The sequence below is a fragment of the Pygoscelis adeliae genome, unplaced genomic scaffold (genome assembly GCF_000699105.1).
Source record: "Pygoscelis adeliae isolate BGI_AS28 unplaced genomic scaffold, ASM69910v1 Scaffold270, whole genome shotgun sequence".
Taxonomy (NCBI): Eukaryota; Metazoa; Chordata; class Aves; order Sphenisciformes; family Spheniscidae; genus Pygoscelis; species Pygoscelis adeliae.
The window spans coordinates 2,803,101-2,822,652 of NW_008823916.1; the positions used below are offsets into that span (position 1 = coordinate 2,803,101).

At 46.5% G+C, this 19,552-nt stretch overlaps 1 protein-coding gene across 1 annotated transcript in view; it reads left to right on the forward strand.

The window, feature by feature from the left end:
• COL27A1 (collagen, type XXVII, alpha 1) overlaps nt 1–19,552 on the forward strand; it is a 162,211-nt gene that overhangs the window by 87,896 nt on the left and 54,763 nt on the right. The window contains exons 21-27 of the mRNA XM_009319352.1: nt 196–249; nt 2,209–2,253; nt 3,601–3,654; nt 5,092–5,136; nt 12,513–12,566; nt 15,481–15,534; nt 16,341–16,394. Of these exons, the coding sequence (XP_009317627.1) occupies nt 196–249; nt 2,209–2,253; nt 3,601–3,654; nt 5,092–5,136; nt 12,513–12,566; nt 15,481–15,534; nt 16,341–16,394 (360 nt within the window). The remainder of the gene's footprint in view (nt 1–195; nt 250–2,208; nt 2,254–3,600; nt 3,655–5,091; nt 5,137–12,512; nt 12,567–15,480; nt 15,535–16,340; nt 16,395–19,552) is intronic.

Here is a 19,552-nt window from a genome sequence, read left to right on the forward strand (position 1 = left end):
GGCCAGCGTTTCAGCTTGGTCTGTTTGGCTTGAGGTCCCTCCAAGTGTGGGGTTTTCTTTTTTCAATTTTTTTTCTGTAATAAAATTGACATTGGATGATGTCCCGTGGCTGTGAAAGAGACTTTCTCATTTTAATTGCCCTTCTGAGCTTATGTTTCTATTTTCTGAGTATCTTTTCCTTTGGCTCTTTCTCAGGGAAAGCCAGGAGCACGAGGTTTACCTGGGCCGAGAGGGCTGCCTGGACAAGAGGTGAGTGTCCTCAGACCAAAAGCAGATTGGATTTAAAGAGTAGTGTTGAATTTTGAAGATCAATGCATGCTGAAATGGTGCCTGCGACTTGAAATCCTCTGGTCCCTCTGAATCTGGAAGCAAATATTTGTATTCAGTGATGAGAGACCTGCAGAAGAGGAGCTTCCACTAAGTTGCAGTTCTGTGATCTTTGCTTCCAGTCACTGCTGGCATCTGCTGACCCTAAGCTCTGCATTGGCTTTTCTTTTAAAGTCTGTTCCCCCACACCCACACACACCCAAAATGGGTGGTAATGCCCTTTTCCCTGCACATCCCCTTGCACAGGCATGCCCTGACCTGGCTTTTGCTTTCTGCTCCTTTTAAGTGTGTTTTCTTTCAACTGTGAGACCTGCAGACTCCACTCTCTCACACGGGGCAATATCCTTATGTGAAAAGAGCACATAAACTGAAATTGCTGATCTGCAAAGACTCATTTGCCCCAACATCTCAGAGCTTGCAGCTTTCACTTGTCACTTCGTGTGAAAACTTGAAGCTTCATTCCACTCACAGGCACTAAAAAGGGACGATTGTCATTGATTTAATTGTCCTGGAGCTGCAAATACTTTCTAGCACCAGCAGAGAAGGCCTGAGTGCCCTCTGTTTATCTTGTTGCAACTCCAGTGACTTCAGTGTAGTTTCTTCTCATTTAAGCCAGTGTAAGTTGTTTGTCCAGAGTCATGAGACATTGTGCAAATAATACTCAGTTGCATGCATGGGCAGGAGCTTGGTCTAATAGCACTAATAATTCTTAACTTTTTCTGGGAATTCTTTTGCTTGCTCTCTAAATGGGATTAATGCAAATTAGCTCATTTATTTGCACTGAAATAGGAAAAAAAATATTCTGGGCAATTTACAAAGGGAATCGAAGCTCTGCATTCCAGGTTCAGGCAGGCATGACCAAGCTGCCTTCAATTTACTCTAGTTAGTGAGTGTAAAAGTAAGACTGAAGACATGGACATGGACTTTGACATAAGCAGTGCTGAAGGAGTTTGAATGTGCACCAGACCACACCACTCTGCCTTTCCTGCCGCTGTTACCCGAGGCGGTAGGTCAAGGCTGTGGATTACATCTTCTTTAGAAATGTGGCATGTTGTGGGTGGTTTGTCTGAGCCCATAGAGCTGGGTTCCTGACTTCCAGTCCCATCTTCAGCCCGCCAGCTCGTGCCACTTCATTACCACGGCTGACCACCTAAATGAGAACAGCCAGAACTGTGGCTGCCAAGGGCGCTTTTAATTTCTCTCTTGGCAGTTGGTTTTAGACACTTGAGATAATTTTTGTGAAGCTTAATTGAAGGTCTCCTAGGAACTGTAGATCTGATCCTATCACTTTAGAAATTGGTGTAGAGCCAAGGGAGAGGACCGAGTCCAATTGCTGTGTGAGATTTTGAGATAGCTCCATCCTGCAGCATGTGTAGTTCCATTTGAAAGCAAAAGGGAAACCTTCGTACGGTTGCCAAATGGTTCTGTGGGAAATTTTGCAACACCCTTTTGTGGGGGGAAAAAAAAAAAAAGAAAGAAAGAAAGAAAAAGAGTAGAGAGCACTACAGCATTCGTATCCCTGCCAAATCAAATAAAGCAGAGTCATGTGAGCATGTCCAGGGTACCCTATGGGCCAAATCCAGCCCATGATAGGCCCAATCAACTGGTGTTGACTTTGGTCAAATTTTGGATGGCAGGACTTTACTGGCAGGACTTGACTTTAGATTTTTTTTCCTGAGATGGGGAAGGGAGATGAGAAACTTCAGAGATGCTGAGCTGCCTGCTCTAAGATTCAGAAGGACTCGGTTGTTAAAATGTGACAGCTGAGCACACAGCCTGTGTTTAACTGCTGCTCATACTGCAGACCTTTCATTCTTGCTGCATGGTGAGTCCAAATTTTGTCACTGCTTTGTGTTTTATTTTAATTTCTTTTCACTTCAGGGAGATGAAGGACCCTTAGGACCACCAGGAGTTCCTGGTCCAGAGGTAGGTTTCAGTCATTTACTCAGTTGCTACCAGCTCTGTTGACCTTGCAATGGAATTGTAGTTAAATTAGCATAAAGCTTCAAACCTCCTGGTTTGGAAAGTGATCTGCCCTTCTAAGAAATATTGTATTGTCTGGGGCTTGGTCCAATTGCTTGATCCCAGATGGCTGAAAGTCAAGGCAGTGTCTTGCACAGGGTGTTGAGTGGGACTCTAATTTTATAACTTGCTTAGAGTCTCAGGCCTTGAAAAACCCTCTAATGTTTAAACAGTTCATCCTCAAGATAAAGGACGTTGACTGGAAACCATCTCTGTAGCCAGCCCTGATGTTTCTTCCTTGATTTATAGTATTTTTCAATGAGTAGAAGGAAAAGCAAGAAAAAAGGCCTGACAGAGAAACAGAGTCCTTTTTGACTTCTACATCACTCTGAACACAGTGATGTATCACAGAAACGCAGTTAGAAGAAGCAAGAAACATATTATCATATCTGTGAGCTTGCCAGCTCAGGATTTTTTAATGTTTATGTACATAATTGTCATCGCAGGAGAGTAACATATCTTGAAAACTGGTAACTGTGCTAAAGCTTCTAGGAGGATCAGAAAATAAATGTTTTATCTTGCATTTCCTCAACTATTCTGCTAGACTCTTTTATTCCTTTCTGGAGCAACATAATAAATCCAGTTACTCCAGAGCCTGGGACACACCATAAGTGTCCTTCGAGCCAAAGCGAAGGCTCAACATGAACCTTTTGGTCTGCAGGTTTATTTCTGCTTTTCTGAGCTGTAGCTGTGAATGTCAGCCTGGCTTCCCCCACTGTAGGGACAGTCCTACTCCCAAATCCTCTCTGGATGCCAGGGATGGAGCCCATAAGAGGCTTATGTGGCCGAGTCTCTGCCAACACTAGGAAAGTACCATCTTTGAATGCTCAGCTCAGGCTGCTGGTGTCCTTGCTGGCATTGCTACAAGAAAATTGCTGGAAGTAGAATAAATCCAGCTGAATGCAGCACATAATAAACTAAAGGGCAGCAACAAAGCCCTTGGCTTGGTTATTTATAGTCCATGCATAGTGTTTCTGATGTGATGTTTAAGTAATGGAATCAAGCTGGAGGGTCAGAAATCGGCTGAAACTTGGAGTAGCTGTCTAGGCATGTTCCCCATGGATCAAACCCGGTGTCGCTTGAGACACGGAGCTTTCCTCTTGTGTTGCCTTGGCCTCAGTAAGGACAGCTACAACTCTAGCACCCTGAATTCATTGCTTGTAAGCTGCACCATATAGGTTCACAGACACACTGCTGTGACCAAGGGCAGCTGCAAGCTTTTTATGTTTATTGTTCTTCCATGTATTTCAGGGTCGATCTGGCCGGAAGGGATTTCCAGGAAGACCCGGTCCCGATGGTCCAAAGGTGAGGAAGGGGTTTGTTCATGATCAGAGAAGCAGTGGGTAGAACAGAGGAAAGAAAGAGGGAAGTATCTTTTCTCAACTTTACCATGCTCCAAGCCTAGGGTATTCATTCCAAAGAAGACAAGGGGAACTGAGGATTTCTCTTCTCTCTGAATTTTGGGGTCTCTGCTTCTGCTTGGTTTCTTCAGCAAAAAGAACGATGGTGCATTTTTAAGCCATGTGCTTTATTATAAACAAGTGTGTTTCTCCTTTGATATTAACCAACCCCCCCTCCATCATCTCATCTTATTTTCCATTGCTCCTCCACGTTTTTGTTCTAAAACAATGCACATCATTCCTATCTTTGCTGCCTAATTAGCAGCAGGAGCCATCCCAGGGCAGTCCACTCCACAAACCCACACTCAAAAGGAAAGAGAAAACCCAAAAAACCAACCTCTTCAAACAGTAAATAGCAAAAATGTGGTCTGGCAGCACATTTGGAGTATCTGCCTACTGAGAAAATACAGCTGCCGTCACCCGGAGACAATACTGGTTAGCGGTGAGTCTGGCTTCTGGATGGCCTGTCCAGGGGCACTCCACCGGCCTTTGAGTGCTGCCGCGGCTGCCCTTATCCCTGGTGGGTTTGAAATTATTCTCCTCTTCCTGCTTTTCTCTTCACCCCTCATTTTTCTCATTCTCTGAATTTCTCTCATCCTGCACTGTGATTTAGCTCATGTGTGTTCTTTCTGTGGTTTTCGTGTGGATGCTCCGTGTGACAGTAACGTGCCTATGCTTGAGATTTTGCAAGAGCAGAATCAGGGTGCAGCATTGCCTGGGAACATTTGGGTTGTCTTTTATTCTTGTGACACTTCCACCAGCAGGTGACTTTTCTGGATCCCTTCCCCTCTGTCATTCAGGAACTACACCTTCCCATGGTGTCCACACTCTTGCTTTCCCTAGGTGCTCCTCAAATCCTTTGGTTAATCGTGGTCCTTTCCTACTCTCTTCCTGCTGCTGATGTGTTTCTGTCATCTTCTATCTGTTTTACTTGGGTCAGAAACACCCCAACTTCAGGAACATCCCTGATGAGAACTCATGCCTTATTGAACATGGGGATAAAGCAACCAGGACTAGGCCATGCTACAGGAAAGCAGGCATTTTATGTTTCAGTGTCTGAGTTTGGTTTTGTGAAGGTTATTTTACCACAGCAGGACCAGCTGCTTTTGGGGCATTTCTCTCCAGAACAGTGAGTCTTTGCTCCTTGTTTGTGTCAGCTGTGTTTCTTGCTTTGGATTATCTTTCAAGTCACAGTGAGTTTTGTAAGATGTTGTTTCTTGCAGTTTTTCCACGATTCACACACAGCAGCCCAAATCATGGGTGAACAAAGAATCATGTTGTACTGAGGGTCTGACTGGCAGCACCAAGTAACCTGTGTGCTTTGTCTCTCCTTGTCCTGCAGGGTGAGCCAGGAAACAGTGGCCGACCAGGGAAAGTTGGTGAGGAGGTAAACTCTTTGTTTTCCTTGTCTGTTTGATGATCTCCTGTGTACAATGTCTCCTGGATGACCAGGGTGCAGGCAAAGGACAGTGGCCAGGGGCTTCTGGCCACCTCAAACCTGTCCACAGTCCTGGTGCTCCAGCTGGGGTGCTCTTAGTCTGGCTGAAGCTCTTGGTGAACAGCACTGACAGTGACCATGGTGTCTATTTTAAACTGGAGGTTTTCCCATGGGTAGAGTGCTCTGACAAAGTCACAGTTCAGGTGGATGTGCTGTTAGTACTGGCAGCAGTACAGCACATATGACCGCTGTGCTTCTCAAGGAGGCAAAGCCATGGTCAGGAAAAAGATTATGAATTTCTGTGTATTCCTCTTATCCCTAAAAGGACCATTTCCAGGCTTTGCCTATGTAGGTTTTAAGGGTAGGATCCTCTGCTTTGGGTGCTGTGCTGCTTTGGCTCTCACTGGATTTTTTGGGGAGCAAAGGAGACAGCAGCTGAAGAAACCAGGCCTTGGGGGAGAGAGGCACTGAGCTGTGTTTCGCTGTACCGCAAGAGAGAACGTTCTGCTGGGGTAGCAGGGGACATGCATCATCCCTGTAGGCTTCAGGGGAACCACAGTCATTAAGGAAAAAGAAACAATTGTTCCCACGTCTCTGTGATTGAAACCAACCAACTTGTCCACCACCAACCCTGAAATTGCAGCCACAGAGCCTCCAACATGTTCTGTGCGTTCATACATGACCACACCAAGCTGGCTGCAGCAGCCGGCCCTGGCAAAGAGGGTGTTTCTTCTCATCACGGCTGTCCTTCCCAGCACTTTCCCTGCCGAAGGGTCAGCAAGTTTGCTCTGGTTTAGCTCATCAGCCTCTCTGGCTCTTCCTTCCCCTGTTATGCAACAGCTGGGGGTCGCTTCTTCTATGGGTTTCTGACCAAGCAAGTCCAAAAAACCGAGGTGGATCCTCTTCAGTACCAGCAATCTGATGAATCTCAGTATATATCAAGGATAGTTATTTCTGTTTGGAAATTGGAGCTGTTTCTATATTGTGGTTAATAATTTACTCCATGAAGAGCAACAACTGAAGAAGCAAAGTTGTTCCACACATCTGAGTTCTAGTTGCAGCTTTATCAGATTCTGCACAATCTCAGGCAACACCTTCCAGTGTTCTGTGCCTCAGTTTCCCCTTCTGTGGAAGGCACGAGACAGCTCTGAACAGTGCTTAGCACAATGCCTCCTGTTTTCAGGTGGCACCTACAGATACTGTTGTATTACAGTTAAAAATGAATATTTAGAAGTGCATTGAGATCCTTAACAAGATGTTGTCCTTGAAGGACAAAGCATCATTAGGATTATTATTCTTTAACATCCCTCAGGACTGACCTTGGATGAAAACTGTAGGCACTGTTCACCAAAAAGAAAACACAGCTGGCCCCTGCTGACACTGAAACCAGCACAGTGGTATGAAAGCTGCCTGTATTATTCTTAGTCAATTAGTCTCTGTCTAGAAATATCACCCAGAAAGAATTTCCATTTCCATACCAGTCGAGTCATTAGAACAAAAATGTCGTACCAGATTAGTGAGAAATAACCTCCTTTCCCATCACACCTTTGCTGAACAGGGCTGGAGTGTTGGGTTTTCATTCCTCCCTCCACCTAAGCTTCAGCATTTGGTGTTGGGGCCGGGTTAGTTTTTTGCACGGCTCTGAGAGGTCGGGCTACCAAGGTCACTTGGCACTAGAAGACACCTTCATCTCACCCGTTTTCTCTTGTGGCGGCCTTGATATATTCTGTTCCATAGGCACAATAGGAGCGGTCAAACTTTTCTAACTTGCTGCTCTGCCCTCCATACGGGTTCCCTCTGAGTGGAAACCCCCAGCATAATAGCATGAGAAAAGATCAGCCATCCCTCTCATCGGAGTTCTCTTCCCTTTCTTAGGGACATCTGTTTTAGGCAAGCATGGGAGTTTCTGTAGGGTTTCCAGTGACACTTGAGCTCTCATTGGAAAAACGATGTTTTGAGGCACAGGGCGGTCCCTGATGCATTGTTTTTCAATTGCAAGGACACTGACTTGGGAAGTTCATTCATAAGATGCTTGTTGTCTTCATATGTTGGAAGGACTCCAGCTGCCGGGCTCCCCTGTACCCTGGAAATGTGTGATTTAACCCTTCCTTGCCAGTAGATGGAGGCAGAAGAATATGAAGAAGAATACGGGGCCTCTGGCCCAGGCTACCAACCTTCCTGTTCCAGAGCTGGGAATGCAGAGCAGGAGGATGTCACCGAAATGTCCATATTGATGGTCAGACAGCCCTGTGGGAGAAGCAACACCCTGCAGCAGACAGGATAGCAAACGGGGGAAGGGTGCTGCAAGCCCAAGGACCCACCCCTGCTCTGCACTAGAAAATGAAAGTATCCATGCAGAGTTGTGCCAGCTGAAAAAGGCTAAGGTTGACCTACGCCCTTAATGGGAATGAGGAGGTCCTGTCATGGCAGGAACAGCTTTCTGAATCCCTCCTCCTGTACAAGAAGTGACAGCCCTGCTCACTCGCATGGCGATGTTAGGGTCAGCCATGCACCCATTGCACCGTGCTGGGAAGGGCAGTCACTCCACGGCCCCTTGGGGATATCTTTTCCCTCCAGAGAGAAGCATGTTGTCCCAATATCAGATATTATTCTAAAATAATTTGTCAAAGGAAACCAGCGCTGTCAGTTATGTCCCTAATGTATTTTCCTTCCGGTGCTCTTACAAAGGAGGGATGTGCTGTAATGTCAGTTTTGCAGGTGGGTTCTGACGTGGAGATACGGATTGACTTGACCAAGGTCAAATGGGTCGCCGAGAACCGAGCAGGGAATTGCACCAGCGTTTCCCATGTCTTAGGGCAGGTCCTTTCCCAATGCATTTACCTTCCCCTCCAGAGCATCCCTTTCTGAGCTGCAGACCTCTCTCATTCAGGGATTTGCGGGCGCTGTGCTCTATGCAGCCGCTTTGATCTGACAAGGTGTTTTGTCAGCGTGCCTCCACCTTTCCTTCCCTCGCTCCCCACAGGGCAGTGGGAACCCAATGCAGCCCCAGGGTACGGCTGAGCTCCAGCACACAGGGGGTTAAACCACATGGCTTTTCTTTGCGGGTCAGAGCGTCCTCCCTTAAACTGTGATATTTACTGTTTTACTTTCCCTTTCTTTCATCTGAATGGGAGGATTGTACATTTACTCCCTCCCGTCCTTTGTCCCTGGTTTGTTTTGTTTTGAGTTCTAGCGAACCAGTAAAACAGAAAGGCCATGATCGGTTCCTGCTGGGAGCGACTGGCGGTCCCGTCCCTGGGAGACCCTGCTCACGCTGGGCTCGCCTTTCGGTTGTTTCTCTCAAATGGGCTATGATTTATGCAAGGCTTCATTGCTGACTTGCTCTCTGTTGATGCAGCCAAGAGGGGGGGCTTAATTATGACAGGGCTGGACAATAAATGGGGAAAGCCAGACAGGAGTTAGGAATTACAACCCGCCAGTCCCCCCCCCTTTCCTTCCCCCCAAGCCCCCAGCAACTTTTTAACAATCTCCATCCCTTTTCCACCATGCCCTTGGCTGGGGAATACAGCAGACTGAATCATGAGCGACACGCTGAACTCCCCGTCTAATATAAATGTTTTACATTCTTTCCTGTATACTGTGGGCCTTTATCCGGGCAGCCACCGCTGCTGGGACTTCACGTGCATCATTACACACACTGCCTGGAGTCGTGTTTGATGCAGGGCTTCTTTTCAACCCTGGGAACCTGGGAAAAATGTTATGCCGCAGCCATTTTAGTGTAACGGCCACAATTCATGTCTGCTTTGATTTAATATTTGCCACCAGTGGCTATTTTGGTTCTTAAAACCTAAATCTTTTGCTTCTTGTGTTCTTTTTAGTGTCTATCCCATTTTGGCTGGTGAAGAATATCATTACCCAATCTCCTCCAGTTGTTTCATATACTCCCAATAATTTACCAAGATTTATTTTGCCTAGACGTATCTATCACTGTGCAGGCACAGCAACAGTAGTTAATTTAGCCCAGAGCAGACAGTTTTGGCTGCAAACACTACAGAGCTACTGGGATGGAAGCCTGGCCACATCACAGGGTCCCTGCTCTGCCATCTCACTTCGGTCCCTACTCTACCGCAGTCACACCATGAGATGCTCTTCTTGCTGGGTACACAGGGAGCAGTGACATCGTCCCTTGAGCAGAAACATGATGTACCAGTGCAGACAGAATTTTCCCTGGTTTTGGAGTGAAAACCAGGCCAGAAATTTTGGCTGTGCTCCCCCTCCATCCTGACATTTACCCACGCAGCAGGCGCAGTGTTTGCCTCTACCCCGCCTGCGTTGGCAGTGCTTGGCAGGTTGCTGCACAAGCTGCGATAACAAATGGCACATCTGTGACAGTGAGAGGGGTCTCAGGAGGGTGTTGGGTTTGTGGGCTGCTTGGCACGCTGCAGTCAGTGCTCTGCAAACCATCTGTAGAGCACCACCAGGTTGGCTGGGAAGCACAACTAGTGTACCTCGCTTCATGACCCAGATTCCTTAGAGACTTTTTCGGGTGGGAGATGCTGCTGCTGTGGTCAGTGTATCGGAAGTATTAGCCTTCAAGCCTGAGTTTGGATATGCAACGCCGCACCCCAAGCCCCTCAGAAGTGTTTTTGAAACAGTCTTGTTCTGAATGGTAACAACATTTTCTGCAAGAGCAGGGATCTTTCTTCTTCTGCAGGGACTGACCTAAGTAACCCAGAAACATCTTAAAAAGAGCATCTTCCCAGGGAGAGAGAGGGTTCTGCAGTTTTTCTGAGAAATTGGAAATGAAGGAACGGATTTATTCTTTCTTGCTTTATTATCTTGTTTTTGCCTAGCAATGCATTTCCTTGTTTCATCTCATTGCTTTGCCATTCTCTCCTCTGCCTTAACATTTGCCTTCGTCGTGGCCTTGGGCTACTGGAAAGCTTCAGTAACTGGATACAGTTATCAGCTATGTATCTGCACTTGTGTCTAATTGAAAGGATAATTGATTCAGCAGCCTTCAGCAATGCCACCCAGTGGCAACCTTGCATATGCAGATATTGCGAATTTGCCTGCTCTCCCTTTGGTTCCTGAGTTGGGCAATCTGCTGCCGAGTCCAGCGCTGCTTTGCTCCCACGCGTGCATTCTCCGTGCAGCCTGGCCGCAATGGCACGCTTGTGCACTGGAAACGCTTCAGCTTCGGACACAGCAGAGACCGTTTCCGTGCTGATATCAGAAGGGTTGGTGACATCCAGCCCCTGACAGGATAGTAGAGCTTTCCTGGTAGTAGCTGTCTTCCCGTGGTTAATCGATATTTCCATCATGGCACAGTGGCATGCTGGTTTCCTGGGACATCATCTCTGGATAAATTTCTAATGCAAGCATCTAACTCCAGGCTCCGATGTACCCGCTGAGGTCTTTGCCTTCTCTCATGAGCTTTTCCAAACACTTTTCACCTGAATGTTGCTCCCATGCCAGAGTGTGATAAGGGCCGCTCAGAGCGCAGAGTGTGTGGCTGCTCCCTGCAAGAGGCGAAGCCAGCTGAGCGTCCGAGTGAGAGATGCTTTTGTTGAGCCCATCAGCATGCTTCAGTGAGGAGCTCCTGTCTCCAGTGATGTTGAAAGGATGGCGTTTAATTGCACCATGTGAGGAATGTTAATGCATGAAGTCTCTCGGTGTTTGGAGTCATCGTCAGAAGCTGTTCCCTCTAAAAGTCATTGGAGAGTGACTCAAATTGCGTTTTATGTCTCTGAATGGGTCTGCTGAGCCTCACACACATGAGAATATCAATGAGGCTGGTTGTTATGTGCTACAGCTCTATGTTGTGAGTATAACTTCACGGAGAGAGGCTTTTGGTGGCAGGAGGAGTTGCACAACCTGTGAGTAGGCTGCTCTGTCGGTGCTGGATGCTCCTCTTGTAGCTGGGGGGTATCACTTTACACTGTCAATGCACAGATGTAAACAGAACCACAGATGGACAGACTGCAGAGAGCTCCTCTACGAACTGCACACGTGTCAGGCCAGCTGGGAACGGAGAAAGCAATGAAGAGAGAAAACTTTTTCTTCTTTTCTTTCTGTTCCCCCAGAAAGGAGATAGCAGGGTGAACAGCTCTCCCTGTTCTGAGACCACACTCCAGAAGGTGCCTTGCTAGTGTAGCTTTTTTCCTGTTGCGTTTGTTCATGCTGAATGTTTTCTTGAGCGTGTCATTTGAAAACCTCCTTGATGTTGAAGTGAAAAGGTGAGATGCATTTGCATAGAGGAACTTTGCAATTTATTGTGAAGATTTCATATTATTTTTAAAAAGAGGAAGAGCAGGGTGATGCCACTGGAGAATCCATCTCCTGTCTCTGACTTGCTCAGCAGCCACCTCCCAGTACCAATCAGACCGTTGCCCAAAATCAAACAAGCAGGGGCATGGCTTAATTTTACACCATCCATGCCAACTGTGGGCAGGTTATGAAGTGTTTCAACAGGAGATGAATCCCTTTAGTTACAGACTCACTGGAGGAATTAAATATAGATATCTATCCCCAATGACCCTTGCATGAGAATCATGCAGTGAGAGAGAGCGAGCCTGCCATGGCAGAGAGGACGGTCCCTTGCATCTCTAGGGCCAGAAACCAGCTGAAGTTGGTAGGGAGGCTGCTGTATTTCAATTCTCGGGAATCTTAGCGTGAGATTGCATCTGTTTCCATCTTCCTAATTAAAAGCAGTTCTGTTTGTTTCTTTGTTATCCCAAACATTGTTAAAACCTGACAAATCCTGAGCTTAGACTGGGGGTTTTTTCCAAGATCGTTTCTGAGTAGTGTGATAGATCTGCTGCCCTGCTGGCCCCTGTGTCCTCGGACCTTAATTTCCTACTGACATCCCAACAGCATGACACTATCCAGGGCAAAATTAGTTTGCATAGGGGTTTGAGGCAGCTCAGATTAACCCAGAGGAAGTCTACCCGGTACAGCAGTTAAAATGATGGTAACTCTCAGAGTCTGTGCAACCCAGGAGCTCCCGCTATCGATGCTCTTGGGGAAGCTGCACTGACGTTTTGGGAAATGCTTGCAAAACAAAGCCACGCTATGGACTCAGCCTTTCTACGAAACATGCTTAACTCATCCCCTATACTGTGTGTTGTGGCTCTTGCAGATCCTACTGCTGCCGTTCCAGCTGGCGCCTAAAGCAGAACCAGCTGTGGAGTTAGATGTTCCCATGGCCGGGAGCAACTCTGTCCGCTCTGGTAGCCAGTAGGAATTACTGAGCAGTATACGAGGGATGCTGTGCTATTTCAACCAGCAAGGTGGACCAAAGAAACTGTTTACTTTCTCAGCAAATAAAACTGAAAGTTAATTGCGCTTTTCTCTTTCCTCAGGGTCTAATGGGTTTCATTGGTCCGGTAGGGGAGCCTGGAATAGTGGGAGAAAAGGTAAGATTGCTTGCAACGAATTGGTGGTTGTAACTTTTGCAGGATAAGGGAGACTGGGGTGGGAGGAATATTGTGGAGATCTAAGTTGTCATGTCAGTGCAACACCCAGCTGGGAATGCAGCACATCCAGGGTGTCTGAACTAGTCTTGGGCCAGGCAAAAACAATCCACTTTGCATTTAGGAATTAACATGCGCTTACCCTTCAAAGAGATGCTGTCAAATATTCTCTGAAAATTTAAGCTTTATTCATTCATAATCTGCCAGAAAGCTTGTATTTAACAGCCAGTTCTTTTTTTCTGAGAATGAGGGACCCATCAGCCCTGTGTTCCTGGTCAAGGGAGGCATCCAAGGAGTTCAGGTTATAGATTTGTGCAGAGATGTGCTCCCAAGCCCATGCTGAGCTGCCAATGGGGTCACGCAGGACCAGGGCTGAGCCTGCACTGAACAGGAGGGCTCAGCAATTTCTCAGGTGTGGAGAGGTACAAGAGTGCAGCCACCTGTCCGAGCAAAGGCTGGTCCAAATATTTCCCTTTTTATTTGATGAGGACCATCCCGTCTGGCTGCCTCTGTGGTTGCATTGGGCATGCTGCTAAGGGCTGGTGCCCTCTTGTGTACAGTACAGATACATGCTTCTTTCAGGAAGAAAAATGGCTTTCTTTTCTATAAAAATGTAAATGGACATTAATTTGTTTTCTATTAGAGTGTAAAATTTTATTCAGGGGTAGCTTCCAAAGACAAATCATCTATGTCATTCATCGTGTATCAGTTGCAGACTGCTGTTTTTCATTGGTGGTTTAATTATTCACAGTCCAGCCATGAAGATAGTAAAGAGCATAAAATGATGCATTCCACACATCAGTTCTCTCTCTCACTTTTATTACTTCAAGCCCTGTCCTCTGGGTAATGATGTCAAGACTCTGTGACAGTTACACTGTATTCGCTGCAAATGCATTTTATTGCTTGTCTGCAGCAGCCCTCGCAAAGCCCATTGCACTGATGGTCTCTGTTGGGGCAGTAGCAGAAGCAGGCTCAGTCCAGACTGTCAAGGCACACAAGAAGTAAAAGGAACGATGTGATGTGGGCTGCGTTTTACAGAAGGAAAACAGAGGAATAAAGAGCCTGTGGTGTGTCCAAGGTGGTTACACAGAAAATTGGTGCCTGAGTGAGCTGTCTCAATGGCAGCTGCAGCCCTGAATTGGATGAGGAACAAGGGGTTTGCCATGCAGGAGATGTGGGAAGATCTTTTTTCCCACTCCAGTAAATTCACATCTGGCCCTACGGCTTCTGTGCCAGTGCCTTGATCACATGAGCCGTCCTCATCTTGCAGATCGACTCTGTAACACGATGATGTTACGTTGGTGTCCAGGCAAACCTGTGCTGTCCTTTGAAAATCTGCCCTAGGAGATCCTCAGCACAGCTGTGATTTCTATCAGACTTCTTCTCCACCAGGACAAACTTACCGATGACAGAAATAACTATCATGAAATCAAAACCTCAGCCAGGCCTCCAGTTGGCATAGAGTCCTACAGCTTACTATGCTGTTGTGAGCTAAATGAAGTGGGAAATATGCTTTCATTAGACATAGCTGAGTCAGCAATCTCCATCCTGAGAGCTGCAAAACTTAAGACTGAAGCCAGTAGAATCCAAAGATTATCAAAGAGAACAATACAGTTAATACATACTTAATAAAATCCATGCATTCAGGGGGGGAAAAAATCCTTACATTGGTTTACAAGGGCCAACTGGTGACAACACAAACTCTGGGGTTTGTTTTTAATAAGCTGCTTAGAGCCCAGAAAATATTTCCCTTTACACTTTAGCTGTTGGAAGGTAGGTCAGATTTTGGGCGTAAACTACTTGGCAGCATTTGCTGACTCCTCCTTCCTCATCCCCCCAAGCACACAAGCATAACCCACCTAATTCCCAGTGCATTACCGGGGCTGCCAGGGAGAGTACAGGCAGTCGCAGTGGGAATTGCCACTGTCTCCAAAAAGGAGCAGTGGACGTCCTGTGGCTAGAGCCATGCCTTCGACTCGTCCTTGCGTCAGCAGGTCACGGTGGCGCTCACGGAGGCTTACACCTCGTCTCCCATTCTTGGCTGAGCTGTAGGGCCAAGGATGTACTCAGGGGAAGTGAGATGTTCTGCATGTGGGGATAAGTAAGACTTTTGGAATTAATAAGTGATTTTTTGGTACGTTAATTTTTTTTAATGCCAAATGGTGGCTTGTTTTAGAAGGGATAGTATTTTTAGGGTGGGGCATGGAGGCATTCGGCTCTGAACCCCTCGTAAACGCAGGCCTCCAGATCGTTGTTGTTTGCACTGTGGTCTCAGTATGAGCCACAGGATAAGGAGTGCCCCCAAAACGCCTACGGTCTCCTTCTGAAAGCACCAGCCATCTATTCCAGGCAGCATCTCTGTTTTTTCCAACTCGATTTCCTCCTCTCAGCAGGGCTTCATGACCACAGCTTTCAAATCCATGCCTCTAAAAACGCCAGAACATGTAGGGATTATGATACTGCAGAACAGAGAGGGATGTCGTGCCTCAGGTGGGAAGGGCTGGAGATCTCCTGGGATCCAGTCCTAGCACTGTCCGGAGTTGAAGGTGGTCTTGAGTGCATTGCTTGTTTCTTGTTCCTCGGTGGTTTGATGGCAATAGTAAAGTCCCCTCTCTTGGGATATGGAGGATTAACTAATTTTTGCTGTAGTCCTTTAACTACTCTGCTGGAGAAGGATACTTGAAAGAGGGTGATGATTATTCTATACTGGAAGCCTTTCTGGTAGAAATCTGATGGCATAGACTGCAATTTGTGGATATTTTAGTTGTTTCATTGCTCTAGATCCCTGTTGCTGCCAGCTCAGAGTGCTTGTTAGCAAAAGTCCTCACTCTTCCCCATGCACCCTTGTCTCTCCTAGGGTGACCGTGGCTCAGTGGGACCCCCAGGCCCTCCAGGAGTCAAGGGGTCGATGGTAAGGAGTAAGTCTGCATTCTCTCGCTCTTGCTGCTGCCTCTCTCTCTCTGTTCTACCAAAGGGTGCAGCTTCTCCTGGTCCTTTAGTTATATGACAACAGCTGCAAATTCTTCCTGTTTCTGTGAGGATGGGAATGGATATTTGACTGACTGGATATTGAGGCATAACCTCTCCCCAGCAGCCATGTTCAGCAATCCCCCCTTCAGAGAAACACTGGGTTTCGACACATTTTCTGCAGCTCCATCAGCTGAGGACCTGTTGCATCAAGTAGAGGTAACTAGGAACTGCAAGCTACGGCACCTGAAGGATTGCCTGTTTCCAAGCATCCTGGCTACTGAACAGATGGAGTCCGGGAACAGGGATCTGTTGTTCACATCCCACCAAGCTGCCAGGGGCAGCTGGAGGTGCAGGGCTGCTTGGGCAGCACGCTCATGGTGTTTTGCTGTGCTATGTGCACTGCCATTTGGGGATCCTCGCTTAGGGGTTTAACAGAGGGGACCTCAGCAAGATCTTGTCTTGCCCTGACACTTACCTCCTGTCTACCATAGTGCAAGACCCAAAGACAGATTTTGATATTAATTCAGCCCATTCTCTTCTGGGCTGTTCAGAAAATCTAGCTGCTTATATTGCTAGCAAGGTTGGAGCTGGGCTTGTGACAGTCTGGCCTTCTCCGTCTGCCCCTGAGCAATTTTACCTTGACAAATAACAGGCCTGGCTGACCCTGCAAGCAACCAAAAATGCCTTTTTTCCTGTCTTCCCACTCGGCAATTCACACCAGGTGTGTTCTTCTTCCTTCCCTTTTAGGGGCACCCCGGGACACCAGGAGGAGTGGGTTTTCCTGGGATCCCTGGACCAACAGTAAGTAAAGGCTATCATCACCTTGTAATACCACACACCAAAAATCAGCATCCCGTATCCTGGGCATTCATGGGCTGAGTCAAGCAACTGTGTCCCAGTTGATTTGAGTTTGATATTATCAAGAGATATGGGGAAAGGGATGGGGCATGGGTGGGAGCGACATGGAAAGAGATGCTAAAAAAAACCAAAGTGGTGCTTAATTCAGACTTTTGTAGCCCATTTCCCTAACAGGGGATCCAAAACTCACAATCCAGCCTCAATCTTTTAGTAGGACACAAGCTCATTAGCTCAAGGTGTTATTGCAAGGCCCTCTATTTCTGCTGGGAATTGTTGGCAGTATGGTGATCACATCATGTGATACAGTGACTGTATGATGTGGTGACTACATCATGCAGTGACTGCATCATGGATTTTCAGAGACCCTCGCTGGGGTGAGAGGAGCAGCAGAGCAGCTGCCCCCAGACGCACCCTCCGTCTGGATGGGCTCATCTGGTACATGTGCAGCTGTGGCTGGAGCGTGCAATTGGTGTGGAGGTAGATTTCAGTGTGGCTCCGCTTTCCCACAGCCGTTGTTTAGACGGAGCTCCGGCTCTCCCAGTAGCACAAATGCTGATGTGTGTCGTTTGCTGGAACCAACAGAAAGGCAGCTCTGGGTGGGTACAGGGGAATGGATTTTGCTCAGTGTGTGAATTCCCACAGTGTTGTTAATTGGGAGGAAGATCACAGTAGTGAAATGCCCGGGCAGTGCCAAAGGTTTGGCCTCCAGATCAGCGGCAGCTCTGCCCACTGTGGGGAGCTCGGGGATGCTCTGGGCCCACCAGCTGCAGCCAACTGCTGGCTGGGGAGAGATTTTGCAGTCACAAGTCAATGGAGGTGAGGGAAAGAAAAGGTCTGAGGTCAAGCAGCGCCTGGGGGTGACCCGTCCCTACCTGAAGAGCAGCAATGTGGCACTGGCCAGGCCCTTACAATAAAAGGAGCATGGTGCTGCCCACAGCCCCCAGCAGTGAGCTGCTCTGTGGCCCCTCATGGCAGCACTTGCTGTTGACAGAAGTCTAGGAGGCAGATGGATATCTTTAGATGTCCCTTTTTTAGCTCTCCCAGCACATTAGCTGCTGCATGACTTGGGGATAGCTGGAGAATTAGGCAGGCCCTCTGCTTACTCCATGCCTGTGAGCAAAGGGGAGGACAGGATCGCGTCCTCGGCAGAGGTAGGTTCTTCACTGGCTCTGTGGCAAAGAACTTCCAGTCCTGAAGCACTATCTAGTGCACCACTAACTAGTACCTTTAGTTGAGCCTGAGTTTTGTCTTACTTCACTGGGGCATGACAACAACAATATGAATTGAGGCATCAGCTCTGACTGGATATGCCAAAACCTCTCTGCAGAGCTCTGGGAGCTGAGACCATCCCCAGGTCCTTCCCCTTCCTTCAGTTCCCTGTTCTCCTGCAGGCAAATAACGAACAAGTTCATCCAAGCAAAATGTTTCATCCAAGACTGCATTTTAAAAAGTCATAATTCAAAAAGTCAAACTTCCCCACAAACCCAGTAAATCAAATAATCCCCTAATGTCAAATCCCTGCTCATTAACTCCAGCTGTTTCTGCCTGTTTCTCCACCAAACAGTCATTATTTGCTTTTCAGGCCAGACCTGAGGCGTGCTGTTGTTGTTTGTCCTAAACTGTTAAAATCTTTGAGATTAAGCTATCCAGTGAGCCTTAGCAGCTCTGATGGCTGATTAATTCAATAGAGGGTGATGGGGAATGGGAAGCAAAGGTATAGTCAATGGTAGGAAACCCTGCCCTCAATTTCAGCTCACTGAGGCTTGTGAATTCCTTTTCCTTCTTCTTGCTCACCATCATGGTGCATCTTTTGTGTTAATACATAGTTTTGAAAATAATGGATACACATGGGTATATTAAAGGTCACTCATCTTCTCCTAAACAGTTCCTTGAAATTCCCAGCGTGGTATCTAGTTGTTCCCTCAACATTTTGCAATCACAACGAATGTTTCTGTGCTTGTATTTTCATAAGCTATTTGGGATAGGCTGAGACTTCCAGGAGGATATTCCAAATACCAACAAAGAATTTCATTTCAGTATGTGTTTATCGTAAAAATCTCTATAAAACAGGCATCTGACACATCTACTGCTTGTCTGTGCCAGTCGCTACTGACCTCACTAGCAAAACCAAGATTTACTGTGATTACAAATATAGTTACAGTCAACTAACTTTTCCATCTTGAGTGAGAACAGCTAAGCATTTGTATTCTGAACTTACATGCCATGCAGAAAGACACCTCCATTCCAAAAGCAAAATCTTTATTAGTGGCAGTGGTACAAGCAGTAGGAAGATCACAGTCCAATTTTGTTCTGATCCTTGGTGGAGTTTGCAGGGTTGACAGTTGGTAAAAGCCATTAAAATATAAATAGCAAAACTTGATGTGGAATGTTTGAGAGAGTAAGAATGGAATGTGTCATTTTGAGGTTTTCTTTTCTGACAGCAGAAAGGCACTAACTTTAAACATGGGTTTTTACAGTTATAATGCAGAAATAAGTCCTGTTAATTGAACATATCCTTTAATTTTTGAAACTGATAAATATTCTAAGAGAAAAAAGGCTGTTTAATTTTCTTCGGCATTTTCTGTACGCACATTAATGAACCAAGTGTGTGCAAATCCAGCTTAAAAGAAAACCTGAAACCTTTCTGTAAGTGTAAGAACAGGATCATCCACAACACCAACAGTCCAAATGAAATCAGCATCTGTCTGCCAGTATGAATATTTATGTAGCCCTAACAGGGCAACAGTTACTTGAAGATAAAACTAGTATTTGGCTGAAAAGGTCAGACTTGGATACCTAAGATGAGGTGTCTGATTTTGTATTTGGACAACGGAAAAACAGATCCTGGTTATTATTATTTTTGTACAGATACTGAGCAACAGCTGCTTTTAATAGCTTCGGAGAGAATTCTGGATGTTCGACTTCTCTTCAAATCACACCACTTACACAGACAACAGGCTGCAGATACTTAAGCATACAAACCTCATCCTGGATCCTTGGCCTAAATGTTCATAATCCAAAGACAATCAGTGAGCTAAAAAAAAAGCCCATTTATAGACAAGTAAATGTGGCAATGTCTTTGGCAAGAGTTTAATGAACCA